This window comes from Otolemur garnettii, unplaced genomic scaffold (assembly GCF_000181295.1).
Source record: "Otolemur garnettii isolate 467f Iridium unplaced genomic scaffold, OtoGar3 scaffold00096, whole genome shotgun sequence".
NCBI classification, from domain to species: domain Eukaryota; kingdom Metazoa; phylum Chordata; class Mammalia; order Primates; family Galagidae; genus Otolemur; species Otolemur garnettii.
In genome coordinates this window covers 5,180,001-5,200,809 of record NW_003852491.1, presented here as the reverse complement: position 1 = coordinate 5,200,809, position 20,809 = coordinate 5,180,001, and the positions used below count along the sequence as shown (strand labels likewise).

Genomic DNA, 20,809 nt, shown 5'->3' with positions numbered 1-20,809 from the left:
AGATTCCTTGGTCTGCGTACAGAGGGCATTACCACCGCCTACCCATTCACATTCTTCACATCCCTTAGGGTGGGTATGGAGCCTGCAGCCAGGCAGAGTGGCCATTCCATGGCCCAGGGTGGCCTTAGGGCCCAGTCAGACTACCAGAATCTTCCCTGGGGTTCCTGACTGGGGCTGAAGGACAAGCTGTGGGTCCTTCCAGGATGTGGAGCTGAGCCCCCTGGGGAGAAAAGCCTGCTTTAAGAGGGGAAAGAATGGTGACAGAGAAAAGCAAGTGGCCAGTGAGGGAGAGGAGCCCAGCTGAGCAGCCCTGAAGCCTGGGGTCCCTCCACAGCACCTGCAGTGCTGGGAACATCCCTAGCACCCTTTCCTGCTCTGGGAACCAATGTTTTTCATTTGGTTTTGCTTAAACTAGTTTGAGCTGGGTTTCTGTCACAACCAGATGAGTCACCTCCTGTCTGGCACTCAGGGTCTACACAGTCTACTCCTGTCGCTAATCTTTAAAGGCATCTTGTACGTTGTCCCTCATCCCATGCTGGGCTCTCCTGGTGCCAGCTCACTATGCAGTTCTCTCTGCCTTGAATACAGCTCTGTCTTTCTAGCAATCCCTGCACATCCTTCCAGATCCAGTTCTTGCCTCAATTTCCTTGGTCCCATCCCATCCTTCCTCCTGCCTTTGTGGGGCTACCTCACATGGCTCTCCGCCCTGTAGCATTTGCCATACCCAGGGCTATGATCATCACATAGTAAGAAGTGAGGAAATTTTGCTTGAACAAATGATTAAAAATATTTTTTCCTGCTTACATTGTTGAAAAAAGTTGGTATTTATAGAGAAATATTAAAGAAAATCAAGCATCTAGTCTTAAACATACCCACAATTTATTTGGAGTACTGTTTTGGGACACACACACACATACATACACATGTAAAGTCATGGGTGTACAGGCACACAGGTATACAAGTAGTATTTAAATGTGTCTAAAAATTAAGAATGTAGTGCATTTTCCTCAACATGACAACATTTATTCATGACTTTAAGAACTCCCAAGTGTTCACAGCTAAGTGATATTCCTTCACACTGATGGGCCATTTCTTACCAACCAGATTTGGGATTCTCCCATGTTTTGTGATAAGAAACAGTGCCACCATGTCATCCTGCATATATATTCTCACCCACCTTTCTCTTTCCTTTGGGTGTGTTTCTAGCATTGGGGCCATTAGACCTTGAGATGTGTATGAATATTCAAAGTTCTGGGTTTTTACTAAATTGTGAGGCTGATCTCCCACCAGCAGGACAGTAAGATGGAGTGTGAGAGTTGCAAAGATTGTGATTAATTTGGCAGGTATCTTTGTTTCAATTTACATCATCTTTGAGTGTTAGTCATTTTTTTTTAAGTTTATTAGTTTTTAAGTGTCTTTTTTCATGGTTGGTTTAGAATGAATTATTTTTTACTTGATGGTCACTGGGTGTCATGAATGTTGTCCAAATCCAGAGAATACTGTAACCACCAATTTGTGGTTCTCCCACCCTGAGGGTGAGGGGACTTCTCTGGTGCCTGCAATTGGGGATATGCCTGTCTTTATTCACGGGGTTGGGGAAGGTCTTAACAGCCAAAACAGATAAAACAAACGAGTGTGTGCACAAAGAAGCTTACAGAAAGCCTAGAGCCTCTGGAGGGTAGTTACTCATGGGAGAAGGGACAGGAGGGGGCTTCTAGGTGCTGGTGATGGTTCTGTTTCTTCACTCAGAAATCTGCTGCTGGGTGTGTATGGTGGAAAATTAATCAAGCCGGAGACCTCTGCATGCAGGTTACCCTTCTCTAATGAAGACCCTCCCCTGTGGCCAGGGCCATGCCTCTCTCCAGAGTTTGCAGGCTCTGGCGCCCAGTCCTGGTAAGGAAGTATGTATGAGTCAGTAATTAGGTTGAGCAGCAATAGCTGAAGTTCCCGCAGCAGCAGGGCTCTGCCACTGCTCATGCGCCACCTCCTGACCTCTGTCTTCCAGACGGAGACACTGGCATCTTGGCCACATCACACAACAGGTAAGCAGTGAGGGCTCACGCCTCACCATGCATGTGCTGCCTGTTTTCTAAGCTTCTTAGGCTTTCTGATGCTGTGAGCCTCCATGGGGGCTGTCCACAGCCTGGCCCAAGGCATGCCCCTTCCTGGGCTCTCCCAGCTCTGTGCCTGCCTGGTGCTGCAGCCCAGTCCCGCTGGGCAGGGAAGGTTTCTCCAGGGCACTAGTTCAAGTGTACTTGTCTCATAGACACCAAGACCCAGTGCCAGACGGGACATAGAGCAAGGACCGAATGAATCCAAAGGCTGTATCACACTCCCTTCAACCCTTCTGGCTATGACCACCAAAAGCTGACTGAGAAACTCAAATCCAGAGCCCGTACGTAATGCCAGTATTTGACTGGGATAAACAGGATCTCTCCAGGGGACAGGATGCAGGACAGGAACGGGGCATCGGTAAACTTGGGGAACTTCTCCATGTCAGGATTCTCCACGTCAACCTGAGGAAAACAAAAGGAGCCACTTAATCCAGGGATGTTGGGGAGGTGGGGAGGGTCTGCAATGCTGTACTGGGTCCCACATGCCCACCTGGCTCGTGTTATGAAGAAGGTGTGTGTCATGAGGATACAAAGCCTCTGACTCCTGTGGTGAATACAGCCGGATGTACTTCCTCCCAATCACCTGAGGGGAGAGACTTGATCAGTCAGCTGGTGACCTCCCATCCCGCAGGTCCTGGACCCCCCTACCCCATCACTGCTGCCCCCCCCTTTTTTTGAGACAGTCTCACTATGACACCAGTAGAGTGCATAACATCACAGCTCACAGCAACCTCCAACTCTTGGGCTTAATGATTCTCTTGCCTCAGCCTCCCAAGTAGCTGGGACTATAGGCGCCTGCCACAACACCCGGCCATTATTTTGTTGCAGTTGATTAGCTGGCCCAAGCTGGGTTCAAAACAGCTACCCTCAGTGTGTATGGCTGGCGCCATAACCACTGTGCTACGGGGGCTGAGCCACTGCTGCCCTTTCAGTGTGCTGCTCCCTGCATCCAGTCTGCCCTTCTTCACCACACACAAGCTCAGAGCTCCAAATGTATATTTTCCTTCTGTATGTTTTATGGGCCAGCACAGTGGCTCATGCCTATAATCCCAGCACTCTGGGAGGCTGAGGCAGGAGGATTGCTTGAGCTTTAGGAGTTTGAGCATGAGTGAGACCCTGTCTACTGAAAATAGAAAAATTAGCTGGGCATGGTAGCAGACGCCTATAATCCCATCTACATGGGAGGCTGAGGCAAGATCACTTGAGTTCAGGAGTTTGAGGTTATCATGAGCTATGATACTATGGCTTTTACCAAGGGTGACAAAGTGAGACTCCGTCTCAAAAAAAAAAAAAAAAAAAAAAACCAAAAAGGCTTGGTGCCTGTAGCACAGTGGTCATGGCGCTAGCCACATACACCGAGGCTGACAGGTTTGAATTGGCCCAGACCAGCTAAACAACAATGACAACTGCAACCAAAAAATAGCCAGGCGTTTGTAGTGGGCACCTGTAGTCCCGGCTACTTGGGAGCCTGAGGCAAGAGAATCACTTAAGCCTAAGAGTTTGAGGTTGCTGTGAGCTGTGACGCTAAAGCACTCTACTGAGGGTGACACAGTGAGACTGTCTCAAAAAAAAAAAAGCAAACGTAAAAATAAATATTTTATGAATCAGTAACATTGCTATCAGAGCCAACAATAATCAAGCACTTGACTGTGCCAGGCACTGTCATGTGCTTCCTGTGTATTAACCCACTTAATCCTCACAATAACCCTGCTAGGCTGTTTATCTCCATCCCCACTTCACAGACAAGGAACCTGAGGCAGACAGGCTCAATGAACTGCCCAAGCTCATAAAGCTGACAGAGCTGGTGTTCATGCCAGGCAGGATGGCTCCCAAAAACCCAGCTCCGGGCCTCTTTACTGCACCACCTCTTTGGATTGGTCCCCTGGGCTAGGAGATTGTCAAACCTTTCTTTCTCCCTGCCTGTGAAAACCAAAGAGGTCTTAAAACAGTGGATAGAGGCCCCTCTCCTTGCAGAAAACACATCTGCTTCTGGGGTCTCAGAAACTGAGAAGCTAGCCTGACAGGCAAGGGGAAGGCAAGGGTGGTCAGGGGCAGCTGTGGCAGGTGCTTACTCCATCTCCTGAGAACACTCCTCTGCCTGGGGATCTCAGGATGAGCCAGTCCAGGAGGAGCCACTTCTGGAATCAGCCCTGACTGCAGAGAGGGCCTTACCCTAGGCCTGGTACCATTTCTTGGTTTTTATTTTATTATTTATTTATTTGAGACAGTCTCACTATGTCACCCTTGGTAGAATGCTGTGGCATCATAGCTAACAGCAACCTCAAACACTTGGGCTTAAGTGATTCTCTTGCCTCAGCCTCCCGAGTAGCTGGAACTATAGGCGCCCGCCACAACGCCCGGCTATTTTTTTGTTGCAGTTGTTTAACTGGCGTGGGCCGGGTTCGAACCTGCCACCCTTGGTGCATATGGCTGGTGCCGTAACCACTGTGTTATGAGTGACGAGCCAGTCTTGGTTTTTATTTTTGTTCACATTCTTTTTAGTGGTTCTTATTTCTCTTTTTAGAAGCCTGGTGTTTAAAGGCAGATAATGTGGCCAGGAGCAGGGAGAAGACCACTGTTCTGGCAGCAACTCCAACCTGGGCGAGGAAGTTTTGCTGGGGATCCTGATGGAGTGGGGAGACAGTTCCTCGGGGTCCAAACCAGGCATTAATGGTGATCTCGTCTTCTTCCCCATTGCCCAGGCAGCAGTAATCAGGGATGCTGATGTCCTCCTTCAATTCTGGGATCTGTGGGTGTCAGAGCAGACAGGGGAGGTTGAGACCAGCCTGCGATTTACTAGCCCAGGAGTCAGCTGACTATCTGAGAGAGGACTCAATACACATTGTGACCAGACATATTATTGGGTACAAATTTGAAAAAAATTTAAAAAACAAATTTAAGTAGGGAAGTTATCATTTTAGTTTCTTTCCTTTTAAAAAACCTTTCACCAGGCTTTAAATTTAAAACTAAACCAGGCTTTCATTTACTGCAGAGTTAAATGTTAAAAAAAAAAAAAAAATCAAACTGAAGAAAAGCAAAAGAAATGGGATTGAGGCCAGAGCACTGGCTCATGCCTATAATCCCAGCACTTTGGGAAGTTGAGGCAGGACTGACTGAGACTGAGAGTTTGAGAACAGCCTGGGAAACATAGTGAGACCCCATTTCTATGAAAAATTAAAAAATTAGCCAGGTGTGGGGGTAGGAACCTATAGTTCTAGCTACTCAGGAGGTTGAGGCAAGAGGATCCTTTGAACCCTACAGTTTGAGAATCCAGGGAGCTATGACTGGGCCACTGCACTCCAATCTGGATGACAAAACAAGACCCTGTCTCTAAAAAGAAGAAAACGGGATTGAATATTTACAAAATCTGGAGAGGAAGATTTCCCCAAATTTATTAGTGGTAAAGAAATCAAAATTTATACATTTTAAATAAATGAATTACTATAAAGACCAACAAACTGGGCTGGGTGCAGTGGCTCATGCCTGTGATCCTAGCATACTGGGAGGCTGAGGTAGGTGGATTGCCTGAACTCACAGGTTCAGGACCAGCCTGAGCAAGACAAGACCCTGTTTCTAGGGCAGCACCTGTGGCTCAGTGGGTAGGGCGCTGGCCCCATATACAGAGGGTGACAGGCTCAAACCTAGCCCTGGCCAAATTGCAACAAAAAAATAGCCGGGCACTGTGGTGGGTGCCTGCGGTCCCAGCTACTTGGGAAGCTGAGGCAAGAGAATCGCCTAAGCCCAGGAGTTGGAGGTTGCTGTGAACTGTGATGCTACTACACTCTACCGAGGGTAATTAAAGTGAGACTCTGTCTCTAAAAAAAAAAAAAAGACCCTGTTTCTAAAAATAGTTGGGCATTGCAAGTGGGCGCCTATAGTCCCAGCTACTTGGAGGCTAAGGCAAGAGGATCACTTGAGCCCAAGATTTTGAAGTTGCTGTGAGCTAAGATGCCAGGGCACTCTACTGAGGGTGACAAAGTAAGACTATGTCTCAAAAAAAAAAAAAAAACAAAAAAACACAACAAACTAGGGCACTTCTTTGAACTAACTATGGTGATGAGGGGTTAATATACAAACTTTATACAAATTAATAAGGAAAGTCCTAAGATCTCAATACATAAATGACGCTATAATCAAAGAACAAAAACAATACATAAAAGCAAATTACATATAAGGATGGGCTTCAAATAAACCCAATTAATTTGCAAATAAACCCAAATTAAATCAACAATGAATCATCGTTTCCCATTATTCCAACAGGTACAGATGAAAACACCAAGTAGTGGTGAGGGACACTCTTAGCCCAGGCTGCTGAGAGAACCAAGTGATACCATTACTCAGCGTGTGACCATGCACAGGTCTTAAAGGGCACGCGCAGTGTGACTCCAGGAGGAGCTAGGGACCTCAGGCCACGAGGCCAGGGTTCACGCAGGAACACGGGCTATGTGTTGGCTTCCCTGACCCACCCACCAGCAGGGGTCTGCGGTGATGATCTCAGAGAAGTCACTGTGGGGAAACAGCATCACTGCCCTGCCAGTGCTTACTGTAACCCTACGCCCTTCCCCAGCTCCCCCTTTCTCACTTGGCTATCCAGGTGCCCTGACGTCTTTGCAGAACACCTAGAACAAAAGCATGGATTCTTGGCTTCCTACTTTTAAAAGCCCAGGTGGGCACAGAGCATCTGTTTCCACACAGGCAGAAACAGGCTGTGTGTAGCACCTGCCTGGTGAGAAGGGAAGTGAAGGTGAGAGAGTGTATAGGAGCCTCAGTGTATCTGGCCATGTTGGAGGTTCATGGTGGGGTGGGGCGGTGGCAGTCTGGCCTTCTTTGGAAAGGACTAGGGTCTCAGAGGGAAAACCCATTTCCTGAGTGGACCCTCCAGGGAACCGCAATTTACCTCCTGGGTTGAACCCACCAAAGCAGGCTGCCAGCCCTCACCACCAAGCCATCTGGATCCTTCAGAAGACCCTGGTTGGACCCAGAGCCATGTTTTGAAGACTTGGAGGCATGGAAACAAGGTTGCAAGGGGGACTTGAGCCTTTCACAGGCAGGTAGATACTGCCATTCCTTTGGGAGCAGATACTGTGAATGGCAGACTGCTTATTAAGAAACCAAAGAACGCCTAGAAAAACAGGAACAGTCTCTCTGCAGGGAGCTTGGGCCCACACACTGCTGTTCTGTTAAGAATCTGCTTCAAAGCGCCAGTGTAGAAGTGCAGACAACTGCTGTTCCCACTGCTTAGGGCTAATGTAGAAGGTCACAAGCTGAGGTCACCCTCCAGGGGTGTGGCAAGATTCCTTCTCAGAGCACATCCCCCACTGTGGCTTCTGGCTAGGTTGGCACCAGATTTGGCCCTGCACAAGGCTGAGTGGAAACTCTGATTGGTTCCTGGTGACAACACTGGGATTCCTGAAAGGTGACTGACCAGAGCATGGGCTGAGAATCACTAGCCAAGAGTTCAAAGACCCCAAAAGAACAAATGCTCTCAAGATAGTGAAGCAAGCCTAGAATGGTGGCAGACTCCCCAGGATGAAAGTCAGTAAGAGGTTCTTAGGCAAGAATTTGGTTGGAGCCACTGAGTTTCCTGTAGACAGAGAAGGTGCCAGGGCCTGGGGATACACAGACTTCTCCCTGAGGTGCCCTCAGCAGCAGAGGGGATACCAACCTCTGGGACCCGAGGTAAAAAACAGGTAGCCCTCCCCCAGCTGGGATATTAATATGATTCTGATTCATCATAAAAATAATTGGGAAGTTTCCTTTACAATTGGGCCAGTAAAATACAAAACAACTACTCTAGGACAGGGAGCCAACAGGACAGCTACAGCTTCAATGGTCCCAGGCCCAAAGCTGACTGTCCCTATGGAGGCCTGCCCCAGTGTCACCAAGGTCAGAAGACAGGCTGGTCTCTTGGGATCACACACAGTCGGGGTCTGATCCATTAGAATCCTCTTTTCTTCTCTTAGCAAGAGAGGTGGACAGAAGGCAGGAGTAACAAGTCCTAACAAAGAAGTCCTAGGGAAGAGCCCATAACCATAACTGTGGGCATGGAGGGCCCATGAGTCTGGTATAGCCCCTGCTGACCCGGGGTCCCCACAGTCTTGGCCATAGCAGTAGACACAGCAGATGAGCATCATCTGGGGCCTCTACCTCAAAGTCTGCAGAGACAGTGCCCCAACTGCCCCTTTGCTGTGTGGTACAGGGCATGCTGCCTCCTTGGGCGTCCTGCTATGCCCCACCATGCCAGCATCGCAGGCCTGGCCAAGACCAAACCAGCCATGTCCCTCCTGGGTTCCCCAGTTTCATTTATCAAGACTTGGGTCCTGAATCTAGGAGTCTTCCTTGACTGCCCTCTCCCCTCCATCCCACACACTCTTCTCAGGTCCAGGGCCCAGGAGTTCTTATGCATCTTGTACCTCTGCCCTTGCCTGGCATTACCTCTCCTTGGGCCATTGCAATATCCCAGCTGGTCTCCCCTCTGCCATAGCTGCCCCCCTTCAACTCATCCCAGAGGAGTAGCCAGTAATCTTTAGAGCACTGACAACCCCCAGTGCTTTCTGTCTTCTTAGGAAAACTGTCCTTCGTCATCCTGGCCCTGCCTACCTCCTCACTTCAGCTCCCACCACACTAAACTTTTCTGTCCTCTTGTGTTAGAACTGGAGGTTGGGGGGGAAGGTGAAGGACAGAGAAGTGTGGTTCAGACTTACCTGGTCGAAGAGCTGGTGCTGAGCAAGGTAGCCGACGTCCTCTGGCTAATACACAGGAGGAGAACCAGAGTGACAGAGAAAGCCTGTTAGTGGTGACAGGTACCCTCCTATTGCTGTTTAGCCCCCAGCGTGTTCCCTCCCTGGTCCGGCCCTAGCCCCGGCCTGCCACAGAGGACAGCCTTCCACTACGTCCTACCTCGTCCCCTCCTCTGATCCAGGGCAGATATGATCAGTGCCCTCAGGAGGAGGGCTGGGCTGCACAGCAAGAGACTCAGGATCTGGCACTGCCCCTGCCACCTAGGGTGCCCTGAGCAAGTCACCCTGGCTCCCTGAGGCTGTCTTCAAATGAAAAACGAAAGGGTTGCTGGCCCATTTTCTTTTTTAAATGGGATCAGACCATATGTATCACTTTGAAATTTACTTTTCTCATTTAATGATGCGCCATGAACCCCTCTTTAAGTCAATGTGTACACGTCCAGCATTTCAATAAACAGCCTAATGTACGTGTTCTTAAATTTTTGTGGTATAGGCTTCCAAAAGTAGAAAAACTGAGTCAAGGGCATATGCATTTTAAATTTCAGTAGCTTCTGCCAGGCTATTTCCCCTGAAGTTAAATCATTTGTATTCTCATTAATTACCACGAGCACCCATTTTCCTACACCACACCCTCTGCCTGTGCTGGATATTACCCTTTTGTGAAAGTATTTCCTACCAGTGGATAAGACAATGTGTGCTTTACTTGGGGCAGAGGGGGTAGTGGTGTCTCCAAAGCTCGAGGTTCAAGAGCAGACAGGCTTCTGGGTTAGGGTGACGAGATTTTAACATTTGTAAAGGGAGATGACATGGGGGGGGCAGGGGCGGGGTCTGACAACAATGCAAACTTTGAAAAGCAGTTCTCGATAATCACTTCTCAACAATTATTTGTTATTATTACAGTTTAACATTATAAAATTAACAAAAATAACATAAAACTCATATTCTGGCGAAATAGCCACATGGCAGCCAAAAACTGTATATTCTCTTCCTGTTCTCCTGCCCGTTCGTGCATTCTTTCCAAAAATTGGGACTTTTTAAAACCACTGCGGGAAGTGTTGGACAAATCGTTCAAAAGCGGGACGTCTGGTCACCCTACTCTGGGTGCTCTCACCTCTCTGACTGGCTTAAAAGGAGAGTCCCCAAGAGGTTATTTCTACCCTCTCCTTCACTCCCACAAAGGTGATTGAGACTTCACAATATGCTGGGCTCTGGGCACAGCTAGCTCTGATGCAAACCCCACCCTCATGGATATCCTGCTCTAGGGGACCTTCCCCATGACCTAGCCATGCTGTGCTAAGAGCTTTACATGTTTTTCATGCTCACAACAATGGAATGAATTAGGTGTAACAACCTTCAACTAACCAACCCAAAGTCCCAGCACAGAGGATGGGAGAGGCTAAGTGACCAGCCACACTGTGGCAGCAGGGCACAGAGCCCACTCGGCACTGTGCTGCCGGACAACACAGCCCACCTCCCCTCCATGCCATGTCCTTCTGGCTGGGCCTCCCAGCATGGGAGCCAGGCTTTCTCCAGCAGGGAGCAAGACACAAGGGTCTTTCTAGCCAAGGGTCCTTCCCAGGCTCCTGGTAACAATGGGCTGAGCAGAGGGAGAGGCTAGAGGAGGCACAAGGGCAGGCTGGAGAGAGGTCTGCAAGCACTGGCGGGGGTGGTGGGGAGGCTAGGTGAGAGAGCTGGGGAGCAGGTGCTCTGGGGCGCTCCCAGGAATACAGAGGAGGTGAGGAGTCTGAGTGAGAGACCTGGGGATTGTGGGCTCTGGGGGGCTTCCAGGAGTGCAGAGGAGGTAGGGAGTCTGGGTGAGAGAGCTGGGGAGCAGGTACTCTGGGGCACCCCCAGGAGTGCAGAGGAGGTGGGGGGTCTGGGTGAGAGCTGGGGAACAGGGGCTCTGGGGGGCTTCCAGGAGTGCAGAGGAGGTGGGGGGTCTGGGTGAGTGAGAGAGCTGGGGAGCAGGTACTCTGGGACACCCCTAGGAGTGCAGAGGAGGTGGGGGGTCTGGGTGAGAGAGCTGGGAAGTGGGGCTCTGGGTGGGTCCCAGTAGAGCAGAATAGGTAGGTAGTCTGGGTGAGAGAGCTGGGGAGTGGGGGGCGGGGGGACACCCCAGGAGTGCAAAGGTAGTGGGGAGTCTGGGTGAGGGAGCTCTGGGGGGTGGCTCCCAAGAGTGTAGAGGAGGTGGGGAGTCTGGGTGAGAGAGCTGGGGAGCAGGGGCTCTGTGTGGGCCCCCTGGAATCCAAAGTTCCAACACTGATGGCAAAGCTCCTAGCCAGTGTGGTTATCCACCTGGTCTTCGATTATGGCAATTACATGATGAAATCCAATCAGAAAGTCACTGGGCCTGGGGCTGCCAGGGACTGTGTGAAAGTCCACAAGGCACACACACCACTCTCACATTGTGTCGGGTCTGTGCCCCTTTATAGGCTCCCCTTGTTCTCAGGATGGTTCAGGCCATGGCGGGCTTGACCATCTCTACTCTCTGCCCCCCGGGTCTTGGGAAAAAGCCACCTACTGCCCTGCCCAGAATCTGAAATGATGAAGTGGGGCAGCTGCTTTGTAAATCAGTCTGGTGACTGGTTCTTCACAAAGCTAACTGTGGAAGTGACCATCTGACCTGGCGATTCCTTTGCTATATACAGCTAACAGAAATAAAAATATATGTCCACAGAAAAGCGTGCATGAGAATGCTCACAACAGCATTTTTCATGCTAACCCAAAAGAGGAAACAACTCAAGAAACACACAACTGCATGGATAATAAAATGTGGCAGACTCCCCCACAAGGGAACATTATTTAGGAACGGACCACTGGCACAGGCCACAGCGGGTGAACCTTGGTAACACTACGTGACGTGAAAGAAGCCAGGTGCGGAAAGCTACCTTTCACATGATCCCATTTACATCAACTGTGCAGAATTCACAGATCCACAGAAACAGAAGGCAGATCAGTGGTTGCCTGGGGGTGGGGGTCTAGAGGAAATGGGAAATGGCTATGAAGGAGCGTGGGGTTTCTTTGGGGATGATGAAAACGTTCTGGAGCTAGATAGCGGCGATGGTTGTATAATCTTATGAACATAGTAAATACCACTGAATTGTAACCCCAAAAAGGGAACCCGAACTGAGTCCCTCCTGCTTGGCCATCCTATGACTACAGACTCAGACTGACTCCTCTGAAACCTCCGACTGCATGCAACACAGGGCGGGCACTTGCCCAAATGTACCATGCTGGCCTCTTGAAAGCACTAGGGGAAAGGAGCCCCCGACATACCTCATTCACGATATACTTGCTGATGAACTCACTGATGGTCATGAGCGTCTGGGACCATTCCTCGTCTGTGTACCGGGAACCAACTTCCACTGGGACGGTTCGGCAGCCAGCAACCTCTTGGATATACTCCAAGCTATCGGACAGACACATGCACCGTCATCACTGACTCTTGGTGGGAATGGTGCTAAGTGTGCTTAATCCTCATAAAACCTCATGAGGCACAGACCTGAGTTACTTCACTGATGAGGAGACTTAGGCACAGAGAGGTGATGTTACTTGCCTGACGTCTACGGTTAGTACAAAGCGCTATGTAGCCCTGCAGATAAGCCCAATAAACCTGGTCTGCTGGACTGCTCTATTTCCCTGCTTGCCAAGAGCCTAACTTTTCTCTTTGCTCATATTGCTACCGAGCTGAAAAACCTTCTGTGAGCAAGCAGTGGGTTGTCTGGGGGTGGGGGGAACACCTGTGCTCCAAACTCTAGGCCTCCTGAAATACACACCAGGGGACCTATGGCAAGTCATTCAGCCTCTCCAAGTCCTAGTGCCCCATGTGTAAGTGGGGGTGAGGACAGGGTCTGTCCCCTGGGAACCAGGGAGGATAAAGTAAGACAGCATGGCAAATACCTGTCCTGGCAGCTGGTCTGGAGCAAAACGCACAAGGAAGGCTTGCTGTCGTGATGGCACCTGCAGTCACATGAATCCAGGGAACCTCTCCCTCCTTAAACTACCACAAATCAGGCTGACTCCATCTACCTTCCTTGAGATCTACCTCCTCATTTCCAAAATTAGGCACAGCTACAGCATCACGGCCACTTTCTTGCTGCCTGGTCTACTCTCCCTGTTGCAGGAAGATGAGGCCCAACAGAGGGAAAGAACACCCAAACACCAGGTTTATATGAGGAAGGGCTTTATTTACCAGCTGGGAGCCACAGCATAAAAGAATTCCAAATGGCCGTGCTCCCTGACTGGCTTGGTCTTTCCCTTTTTATCGACAGTCACGAAGTTCTAACCCATAGGTACCCTTCTCATTGGCCAGTTTGAATAAAGTGGGAGATGCTATTCCAGCCCCTACAGAACTACAGGATTTTACAGAAATTTCCAAGTTCCAGGAAGTTAAGTTCACAAATTCCCAAGAGCTGAGTCACCATGGACAGGACCCCGCAGGTGTATCCTTGTGGTCTCCTTGAGAAGACTTGTTCTCCTAGACCTCACCCTCCTTAGGTATCTTCTCTCATCCCCACCACGGATTTGAGGAGTGACTAGAAACAAACATAAAGAGGCCAGAGAGAAAGGGGCTGTCTTTTGGGGTATTTCAGAGCTTAGCCAGAGCTTAGCCTCAGGGCCCTGAGAAGGCCCTGGAATTCCTAAGATCCTGCAAAATTGCATAATAGACTTATTCTAAGATTGCCACTTAGGGACTCATTAAGAAACTGCTTAGGGCAAGTTAGCTGTAGAAGGAAGAATCTTATAACCTTTGGCATAAAATCAGAACGCCTCCCTTTTAATTCTTGTTTAACCCCTTGGCAATCAACCTCAGGGGCTGGGTAGTAAAGCAGTGCAAGGTTGTATTTACTTGGGGTGGGGAGTGGAGGAATTTATCAAGTCCTGGGGGACCTCGCCACTGTCTCCTTACCCACCTCCACTTCTTCATGCAGGGCCAATGGTCAGCCACACCTTCCAGGATCACAGGCCTCTGTGGAACCAAAAAATGCTTCTTGAAATGCTGGAGGGATGGACAGTGAAGCCGGGGGACTGTTCTTTCTAACGTCAGGTCTGGAATCAAACTAGGATCATTCTTTGCTTTCTGTTTAAAATCAAAACAAATAAAAATGGCAACAATTTCAGAAAGTCAAAATTTGAGGCATTTCACTCACTAGGAATTTGCTTTAGTGGTAGGACAGCTTGGGCATCATTAATAGCAACAGACAGGTTTTTTTTGTTTGTTTGTTTGTTTGAGAGAGTCTAACTCTGTTGCTCTGAGGAGAGCATCATGGCGTCATCATATCTCACAGCAATCTCAAACTCTTGGCTCAAGAAATCCTCTTGCCTCAGCCTCCCATATAATAGCTAGGACTACAGGTGCCTACCAAGCTTGGCTAGTTTTTCCATTTTTAGAGACTGGGGCTCATTCTTGTTCAGGCTGGTCTCCAACTCCTGAGCTCAAGCAATCCACCTGTCTTGGCCTCCCAGAGTGCTAGGATTACAGGCGTGAGTCACTTCACCTGGCCTTTTTTTTTTTTTTTTTAAACCAAAGGAGAGGTTGAACATTTTCCCGCAGGTTTGTTTAATAGATCTATTTCCTTCTTGTGAATACTCTATTCATGTTCCTGGTGTTCTCCCTCCTGAGACTCAAGTTCTTTTCCCTACTGATTTGTATAATTCCTTACATAATAGAGAGACATTCACTCTCTGACAGAAACTGCCGAGTCTCGAGACTTTCTCTCTCCTGATCATGGGATTTCCTTTTATTTTGGTTACATGTGTGGTTGTTTAATGACATCCATTTGCATTTTTCTTATTTAAAAATAATACTCATTGTTGGAAATTCAGAAAACATTTAGAAAAATGTCAAAAACACCTCACACCTTCCCAGTGCTTAGGATATTCTCAGTTCTTTTCTTTCTGGGGGTCAGTGCACTGACTGCTATTTTTCAGAGGGGAAACTGAGGCTCAGAGGAGGTTAGTGACTGGCCCAGGGGTGTCTGCCTGTTGGTCTTTGGGGTGAAAGCTTCTGAGTAAACCCTGATCTGTGCCTGTGGAGGTGCTCCCTGGCCCAGGCACTTAAACACCAGTAAGGTCACATGAATGGACCGGAGGAGGCAGGACAAAGTGGTTCTGCGAACACAAGTCAGCTGGTTGGAGTAGCTCACCTCAGTGCAGAGGCAGAGGCAGAGGCAGACAGAAAGTACCACTTTGCCTAGGTGACAAGAAACAAGCTGACCCAGAAAAGGCTGGTAGAAAGAGACTACAGCTGGCTGCAGCTCTCGCCCGCAGGATCCCTGTGAGCTGTTTCTCTCAGGAACCACCAAGCCTCCCCATCCTGTTCTCCTGAAAGGACACTGCTCTCACAGAAACTGGGAATGTTTTTTTTCTTTTTTTTACAAAATGCATAGAGTTGCTCCATTTCCAAAATCAATGGAGATGCTATTTTCAGCCAGGGGGCTGCTTCTACAATAGGGGTGTGGGACAGTCTTGCCCAGATACCTTTGTGCTGGGCTGCTCCTGGGTTGAGCTGTGGGCAGGCCTTTTTCTGGAAAGGTGTGTCTGGAGGATGACAGCCACCTTATGGAGGATGTCTCCAAGGATGGTCGCCCCCATCAGTAGGCCCATGTCACAGACCCTGAGGGCTGTAGCCATGGTGGCAGCATCCCCAGGTGCCTTGCAGAGACACAGGGCTTTGAGAAGGCAGCTGAAGGCATAGACCTGTCGCCAGTCTTTGTCCACGTCTCGCCATGTCCCTGTGTTGAGTTTCTCCCAGGAGTAGTCCAGGATCACCTCACTCCTCTGCAGACACTCATCTCCTCTGCCCTCGTAGAAGAGCTCGGTGGCTTCCTGCAGCAACATCACTACACTCCTCTCCACTTTCTCACTCAGGTCCAGCTTCAGTTCTTCTTTGGTGTTTGGCAGGAGTGCCCTGAGGGCCTCCCAGAGCATACCTGCTCCTGCCAGGGGTTCTCTAGGACAGTGGGTGGCTTCACCCATCTGGCCCACTGCTGGCTTGTTTGGACAAGTGCCTGGAGGGGGAAGAAAAATGGTTAGAGACCTGGTGCAGACCAGACCTCTCCCTGTGTTCCCATAGCTCCCCACATCGCATCTGTAATGATGTATCAACAGTGGTCTTCTCTGCCAGGCAGAAGCTCTGTGAGGGCAGGGCCCACATCTGTCTAAGGTCACCACTGTATCTTCAGGGCCTGGAGCAACACCTGGCATTCAGTGAGCATTGGATAGATGTTTCTTCAGAGAAACATGCACTGTCCTCTGTAATGCCTCCAATACTCTTCCTATGCCTGGTAAACTCTTACCCAATCTTTAAGGACATTTTATATGATCCCCTCTGAGAAGTCTGCCAAGACTCCCAGACCATGTTTTGTGTTCCCACAGCCCTTGAGCTTCTCTGACAGCACTTGTCACCATGTACTACAACTACCGAGGTACATGAGTAGAGTGTCTCTCTAACACTAGACTGTGAGCTCCACGAGGGCAAGGCCATGTCTTACTCCTCTGTGTTTCCCTAGAGCCTAAAAGGCAGAGTCTGGCTCATACTAAGCACTTGATAAAGGTGCTGAAGGAATGCTACCTTAACTTCTCAGGAAGAAATCTGGAAATACATCAGAAAAGTGAACATCACAGTTGGTGTCTGGGTGGTGTTGGGCTGGTTATCATATACGAACAACAGCCAGTCCTGAGGAACAAGTACTAAGATGTGACTAGGTCTACTGCTCACCGACGATTACAATCTATGTGTGCCACTATGATCTAGGTATTATTCAGTGGTTACATTGCCTATGTCGTATGATGCAAGAGATAGGGACCATCATCTTTTGTAGAAAATGTTCTACGTTAGGAGTCAACACACTTTTTATGGAAAGGGCAAGATAATAACCCTTTCTGATCCTGTTGGACCTTGTTCAACATAATGATTTTTTTGGGGGGGTGTTTATAAACAAAAATAAACAAAACACTTTATGTAACCTAAAACAGAAAATAAAATCATCAGGTGAACTCATATTTATATTTTTTTCTTTTAAAACTGTAGGATAATTATAAGTAATCCACCAACCTCTTTCTCGCTTAAAATAAGTAAGAGCTGGGGAGTATGCAGGTGGCAGAAAAATTGGATTGGAAAGGGTTATATATTTTAGGCTTTGTAGGTCATATAGTCAATGTTGCTACTACTCTGCCACTGTAGCATGAAAACAGCCATATGGGCATATGTAAAAATGGGCATGGCTATGTCCCAATTAACTTTATTTACAAAAGCAGATGATGGGTCAGGTGTAGTTTGCCAACTCCTGCTCTATGCCCATCCAAATCTTTATCTTCTTCCCAGGTGCACAGTCAGACTACATTTCCCAGTCTCACTAGGAGACAGGCCTTATTTGCTGTAGCTGTAGGATATTAAAACTTCTTTCTTGGGCGGCACCCGTAGCTCAGTGGTTACTGCGCCAGCTATATGCACCGAAGCTGGTGGGTTTGAACCTGGCTGAGCCAGCTGAACAATGACAACTGCAACAACAATAAAAAACAGCTGGGCATTGTGGTCGGCGCCTGTAGCACCAGCTACTTGGGAGGCTGAAGCAAGAGAATCGCTTAGGCCCAAGAGTTTGAGGTTGCTGTGAGCTGTGATGCCATGGCACTCTCCCAAGGGCGACACAGTGAAAAAAAAATTCTTTTTTCTTTTCTTTGAGACAGAATCTCACTATGTCACCCTCGGTAGACTGCCATGGCATCACAACTCACAGCAACCTCAAATTCTTGGGCTTAAGCAATTCTCTTGTCTCAGCCTCCCAAATAGCTGGACCTACAGGTGCTTGCCACAATGCCCAGTTATTTTTTTGTTGCAGTTGTCACTGTTGTTTAGCTGGCCTGCACTGGATTTGAACCCACAAGCCTGGGTATATGTGGCCAGAGCCCTACCCACTGAGCTATGGGTGCCACCAAAACCTCTTCTGATGTTTTAGGCTCCTCTGTTGTTTCTGAGTTTCCCTAGACACTTTTTCTCAAATAAGATCTGAGGTCTCACTTGCAAATTGATACAGCCATGCCATGTTCTAGCTCGTGTGAATGGTAATGATGTCACAGACATCCACTTCTAGGCCTGGCTGATAAATACCTCCCACCTCCTACATGATCCTCCACTCACTTCCCTATTCACCGGCTGGAAGTGAAGAACTCTGAGGTCCTCAGGGGATGACAGAACCACAAGATGCTACCTGGAAAAGAGCGGCCTGAGAAGGCCACCTCCAACCAGGAATATCCACACTGGGCAGGCTTTGTGAGCAAAAAATAAGCTTGTGTTTAGCCACCAATGTGTCAATGATGCTTGTTACAACAGTTAGCCTATCCTAATATGGTAACTTCTACTATTATTATTTCCAATAATAGCCCCTCCAAAGATGTCCTTATCCTAATTCCTAGAACCTGAGAATATGTTACCTAACATGGCAAAAGGGACTTTGCAGATGTTATTAAGAACAAGGACCCAAAGATGGGAAGTTTATCCTAAGACTATCTGTTAGGCCCCACCTAATACCTGAGTCTTTAAAGAAACCTTTCCTAGCTGAAGCCAGAGTCAGAGAGACATGTGATTATAGAAGAATGACCAGCAAGACACAATACTGCTAGCTCTGAAGACAGAGGAGGCTCACAGGCTGAGGTACCTGAGTAGCTTTTAGAAGGCTGGAAAAAGAGAAATGGATGGTCCCCTGGAGCCTGCAGAAAGGAATGCAATGGGGCTGAGACCTTGATTTTAGCTCAGTAAGACCCATGTCAAACTTCTAATCTAAACATCTGTACAATAATAAATTCATGTTGTTTTAAACCACAAGTTTGTGGTAACCTGTTACAGCAACAATAGAAAAAGAATACAACTTTTTTCTAATCAACAAAACAGGGCAAAGGTGATGGGATGTCATCTCTGTGATCATATTTCCCAAGACTGTAACTTGCCTCTTGTTAGCAGACTTCTCTCTAAAGCAAGCCATGTTGGAAAGGCCCATGTGTCAAATAAGTGAAAGTGGACTAGAGCCAATAGTAAGTGAGAAACTGAGACCCTCAGTCCTATGGCCCTCCAGGAACTGAATTCCACCAACAACTACAGAAGTTTAGAGCCTGTCCAGTTGAACCTTCAGATAGGAACTCATCCCCGACCAATATGTGACTACAGGCTTGTAAGAGATCCTGATGCAGAGGAACTAGCTTAGCCACACCACATTCTAAACCCGTGGAAACTGATGTAGTTAAGTATGACTTGTGTTAAGTCCCTGAATTTATGGTGATTTGTTAAGTAGCAATGTATCTAATTAACACCCCCATCCAGATTGCCTGCACACTCTAGGAACCACATAAAAGAACCAGAGGAGATAGCACGGCTTCTTTTAGTGCTAACCTGTATGACGAGGTCCACAGCTAACAGGGAAGCAAAGATAGAGATGCTAGAAACATGGTCCTGGGCTACACATCCCTGTCCAATCCCTGGGGTCCACTTTAGCTCATTCCCCCACCCCCTACCCCATCATTTTCAGCTCAACAATAACAATAATAGCAGGCAGGATATTGAGAATACTACATGGATCACCTCATCCAACCTGCACCATGACCCCACACAACTGATACGACAATTTATAAGGCATTTACTATTAGCCAGATGCTCTTACCACTTTACACATCACTCTTTTAATTCTTACAGAAACTTTATCCCCTTTCCACAGGTGAGAAAGGGCACATCCTTCTCATTTGTTATTCTTTTTGAAGTTCTTCTTCCTGGGCCTGTCCTAAAGTAACAGCAGTAATTCAGAGTTGTTCTCAGTTCTTCAGCCTGCATCATGGTTTCCCAACAATTCCTTTCCCTCTGACTTTGCTTCTCACAATATTGTGAAGCAGCCATAATCATTTTCCCTACAATTTTCTCATCATCCTATTTTGATGAGGAAACTAAAGCTAAGGAGATACTGAAGCATCTTGGCCCGAGCCCTGTGGTTGATCACTTACTCATACAGAAACAGGACTAAATCCCAGTGGGTCTCAGACCCTCTCCTACATGCCCTGTCAATCTGCACATTTTCTGCCCATTAACACACTTCTTGCAACCCTTTGATGTGAGGTTTTACAAATGAATAAAGTGAGATTTGAGAAGTCCAGCAATTTGTTCAAAACTACAGAGCAAGTGGCAATGTCTACCCAGAACATTTGTTGGCTTTGGGGCAGGGACTGCATGGGCTTTCTGGACCTCCATATCCATAGGGCCAGGCTCAGTCCTGGTTCACAGTAGACATCCTTCCCATGGCTCAGTGGGTGGTGGGATGCAGAGAGCCAGCCTGCCTGGATGGTTTCTAGCTCTAGCTTCCTAGAAGGTTCAGAGACGTCTTGGGTTCACCCCATCAATAGTCTGGAAGTCCAACCTTCTAGCACTGTTTCAACAACTAATCCACATGAGACAACACATAGAACCCATGAACTGGCTTTGCTGGGTGGCCACACGGCTCAGCCACTGAGTGTCTCACATTAAGTCTTATAAAGTGACATCAAGAAGTCTTATCATAGCCAGCCCCATATACCAAGGGTGGCGGGTTCAAACCTGGCCCCAGCCAGCTAAAACAGTAGTGGCAACTGCAACAAAAAATAGCTGGGTATTGTGGCAGGTACCTATAGTCCCAGCTACTTAGGAGGCTGAGGCAAGAGAATGGCTGAAGCCCAAGAGTTGGAGGTTGCTATGAGCTGTAATGCCACAGCACTCTATTAAGGGTGACAGAGTGAGACTCTGTCTCAAAAAAAAAAAAAGTGGCTCGGCGCTTGTGGCTCAAGTGGCTAAGGCGCCAGCCACATACACCTAAGGTGGCGGGTTCGAATCCAGCCTGGGCCTGCCAAAAAACAACAATGACAGCTGCAACCAAAAAATAGCCAGGCATTGTGGCAGGCGCTTGTGGTCCCAGCTACTTGGGAGGCTGAGGCAGGAGACTC

The 20,809-nt window shown here is 48.2% G+C and overlaps 1 protein-coding gene across 3 annotated transcripts in view; it reads right to left on the bottom strand.

The window, feature by feature from the left end:
• Positions 1-857: 857 nt before the first annotated feature.
• Positions 858-20,809, bottom strand: part of KDM8 (lysine demethylase 8) — a 25,266-nt gene continuing 5,314 nt past the window's right edge. For 2 of the 3 annotated variants that reach the window (XM_023516737.1, XM_012808933.2), the window contains exons 3-9: positions 15,335-15,864; positions 13,768-13,934; positions 12,131-12,263; positions 8,819-8,863; positions 4,712-4,861; positions 2,605-2,697; positions 858-2,516 (exon numbers count right to left, since the gene is read on the bottom strand). In XM_023516737.1, the coding sequence (XP_023372505.1) occupies positions 2,352-2,516; positions 2,605-2,697; positions 4,712-4,861; positions 8,819-8,863; positions 12,131-12,263; positions 13,768-13,934; positions 15,335-15,864 (1,283 nt within the window). In that variant the 3' untranslated portion in view covers positions 858-2,351. The remainder of the gene's footprint in view (positions 2,517-2,604; positions 2,698-4,711; positions 4,862-8,818; positions 8,864-12,130; positions 12,264-13,767; positions 13,935-15,334; positions 15,865-20,809) is intronic. The other variant, XM_023516738.1, reaches the window with a different exon arrangement.